A 3,048-nucleotide genomic window follows, 5' to 3' on the forward strand; every position below is an offset into this window, starting at 1 on the left:
CTGCAGACTTCACCATCAACACCCCACACTGCCACCTACAGAAGTTCTCTGATGACTCTGCCATAGTCAGCCTCATCACAGGTGACGACAACTCAGAGGACAGACAGTGGACTCAGGACTTTGTGGACTGGTGCCAGCAGAACCACCTCCTTGTCAACACTGCTAAAACCAAGGAGCTGGTGGTGGATTTCCGCAGGCACAGACCCACCTCATTGACACGGTGAACATCAAGGGAGTAGACATTGAGATAGTGGACTCATAAGTACCTGGGTGTTCACCTGAACAAGAAACTGGACTGGACTCACAACACGGACGCTCTTTACAGGAAGGGTCAGAGCATACTCTACCTGCTGAGGAGGCTGAGGTCTTTTGGAGTGCAGGGGGCACTCCCGAAGACGTTTTTTGACTCTGTGGTGGCATCAGCCATTTTCCACGGCGTGGTTAGCTGGAGCAGCAGCTTATCAGCTGAGCAGCTGAGAGGAAGCGGCTGGATAAACTCATCAGGAAGGTCAGCTCTGTGCTGGGATGCCCCTCGACACAGTGCAGGTGGTGGGAGACAGAAGAACTCTGACTAAAATAACATCATTGATGAACAACGTCTCCCACCCCATGCGTGAAGCTGTGACTGAACTGGAGAGCTCCTTCAGCGACAGACTGCTGTATCCGAGGTGCACAAAGGAGCGTTATCGTGGATCCTTCCTCCCAGCAGCTGTCAGACTTTATAGCCAGCACCACACCCAAAAATCACAGTAAGCGTTTACAAAAATCACAATGTGTTTACAAAGATCACAATAAGTGTTTACAAAAATCACAGTAAGTGTTTACACACCTGCTGCTGCACAATCATTTGAACTGTTACTATTCATTGTAATTACTCAACTGAACAATCAAGTTCAAGTTCAGTTTATTTATATAGCGCCAAGTCACTACATACGTTTGTCTCAGGACACTGTACATAAAAAGAACAATGTAAAGAAGAAAGCAGCAGATTGTGTTGAATCACTTCATCACAGTCTCCCATCCTGAGCAAACGGTGGAGAGGAAAAACTCCCTGCTAATCAGGAAGAAACCTCCAGCAGAACCAGGCTCAGGACAGGAGGCCATCTGCCTCGACCGGCTGCTTGGAGGACAGGAAAGAGACACAGACAAACACAGAAGAACTGGTCCAGGACTGGTCCAGGACTGGTCCAGGACTGGTCCAGGTGCAACTTCTTCAGGAAGAGACAAAGAAAAAACATGATAGAAATAATAACAATGAACATGTAGAGAAGAGAGACTAAAGACAACAGCAGAGTGAGGAAATGTGCTCAGTTTGTGCTCCAGCAGTCTAAGTCTATAGCAGCAGAAATGAAGAATAATTCAGGAAACCTAAGTCTAACTATAGGATTTATGAAAAAGGAAAGTCTTCAGTCTAATCTTAAAAGTAGACAGAGTGTCAGCCTCACGGACAGAAACTGGAAGTTGGTTCCACAAGAGAGGAGCTTGATAACTGAAAGCTCTGCCTCCCATTCTACTTTTAGAAACTCCAGGAACCACAAGTAAACCTGCAGTCATGTTCCATGTAACATGTACATGTACCATGTACATGTTCCATGTAACATGTACCATGCTCCATGTACCATGTTCCTCATGTTTTCGGTTGTTGTAAGTAGACATTTTGGCATTTCTGATTGTGTGTGTTTGATTTGAACTAACGGTGGCAGGTTTTTACTTGTGTGTATGAGAGTTTGTTCTTGTGMGTATGAGGTTTTCAGTTGTGTTTGTGAGAAAAGTTATGTTTCATTATGAAATGTAAGATGCTTATGTTGCAAGATGTGTATGAAACCTAATGCTGAAAAATGTCACAGATGGTCCCTCATATAAGTCTTTTCTATGATGCTTTTCTATTTTACGCAGAGTATTGTAGCTGCATAAACAAGCCCACAAAACACTGACTGGTATAAAAACATCAGGCAAACAACTATAAATCTTCCTTATGACTCCCATTTAAAAAGCAGTATAACCAGCAGAAAGCCACAGAAACTTTCAACGGCTTCTCCAGCAATGAGCTTCTTGCGCAACCTTGCAGGAGGCTGGAAGAAAGCTGAGCTTTAAAGGCAAAGGAGCAGGCGGTTCTGCAGTGACATCATGGGCTCCGCCAGATTATAAATGCAGTATGGACGCCTTCACAGACCCTTTTCTGAGCTCAAAGTAGACCAGACGCTGTTGAAGAGATCATGGCACCAGCTGGAGCAAAAAGAGTAAGAATTGCATTCATCATTCACCTTTAGTGTTTTTATTTACATTTTATGATTATCGGTTAAAAGGTGTTTACTTTCTCATAAACGTTTAACTAATATTCCCCTTTATCCTGATATTCTCAGAACATATTGGAGCGCTTGGATGCAGGAGAAATTGTCATTGGGGACGGAGGCTTCGTCTTTGCTCTGGAGAAGAGAGGCTATGTGAAAGCAGGACCGTGGACCCCCGAGGCTGCAGCTGAACACCCTGATGCAGGTACCCTTTGCTCCCAATAATGTAAAGCAGTCAGATCATTTGCTGAAAGCAGACTGTGGTCTCGTTCTAGTGCGCCAGCTGCACAGGGAGTTCCTGAGAGCCGGGTCCAATGTCATGCAGACCTTCACTTTCTACGCCAGTGACGACAAACTGGAGAACAGGGGCCATACTCAGCGCTTTACTGTGAGCAGGGGGTCCATCTGAGGCTGCAGCTGCTCACAGCTCTCATTAGAAAGAAAAATATTCTGAGGAGCATACACTGTAAAAATAACTTGGAAGATTTACTTGAGAAAATCCTGTAAACGATTTGCACTAACGTTCGGTAAGTAAATTTAAATGCCACAAATTCATGTAATAATTACTCTCATCGTTATCTAGTAAAAGTTATTAGGAATATAGATAAAGATTTGTGAATAAATCAAATAAATTTTACTTAATTTGCTCAGTTAAATCATGTAACATATATTTGATCAAATTAAGTAAAATTTACCTGATTTATTCACAAATCTTTAACTATATTCTTGATCATTTTTACTAGATAATGAGTAAATA

General features: G+C 43.1%; 1 protein-coding gene across 1 annotated transcript in view; it reads left to right on the top strand.

The window, feature by feature from the left end:
* Positions 1-2,068: 2,068 nt before the first annotated feature.
* Positions 2,069-3,048, top strand: part of LOC106532974 (betaine--homocysteine S-methyltransferase 1) — a 10,056-nt gene continuing 9,076 nt past the window's right edge. Inside the window, exons 1-3 of the mRNA XM_014029166.1 lie at positions 2,069-2,240; positions 2,364-2,496; positions 2,567-2,679. Of these exons, the coding sequence (XP_013884620.1) occupies positions 2,217-2,240; positions 2,364-2,496; positions 2,567-2,679 (270 nt within the window). The 5' untranslated portion in view covers positions 2,069-2,216. The remainder of the gene's footprint in view (positions 2,241-2,363; positions 2,497-2,566; positions 2,680-3,048) is intronic.

Source organism: Austrofundulus limnaeus, unplaced genomic scaffold, assembly GCF_001266775.1.
Source record: "Austrofundulus limnaeus strain Quisiro unplaced genomic scaffold, Austrofundulus_limnaeus-1.0 Scaffold862, whole genome shotgun sequence".
Taxonomy (NCBI): domain Eukaryota; kingdom Metazoa; phylum Chordata; class Actinopteri; order Cyprinodontiformes; family Rivulidae; genus Austrofundulus; species Austrofundulus limnaeus.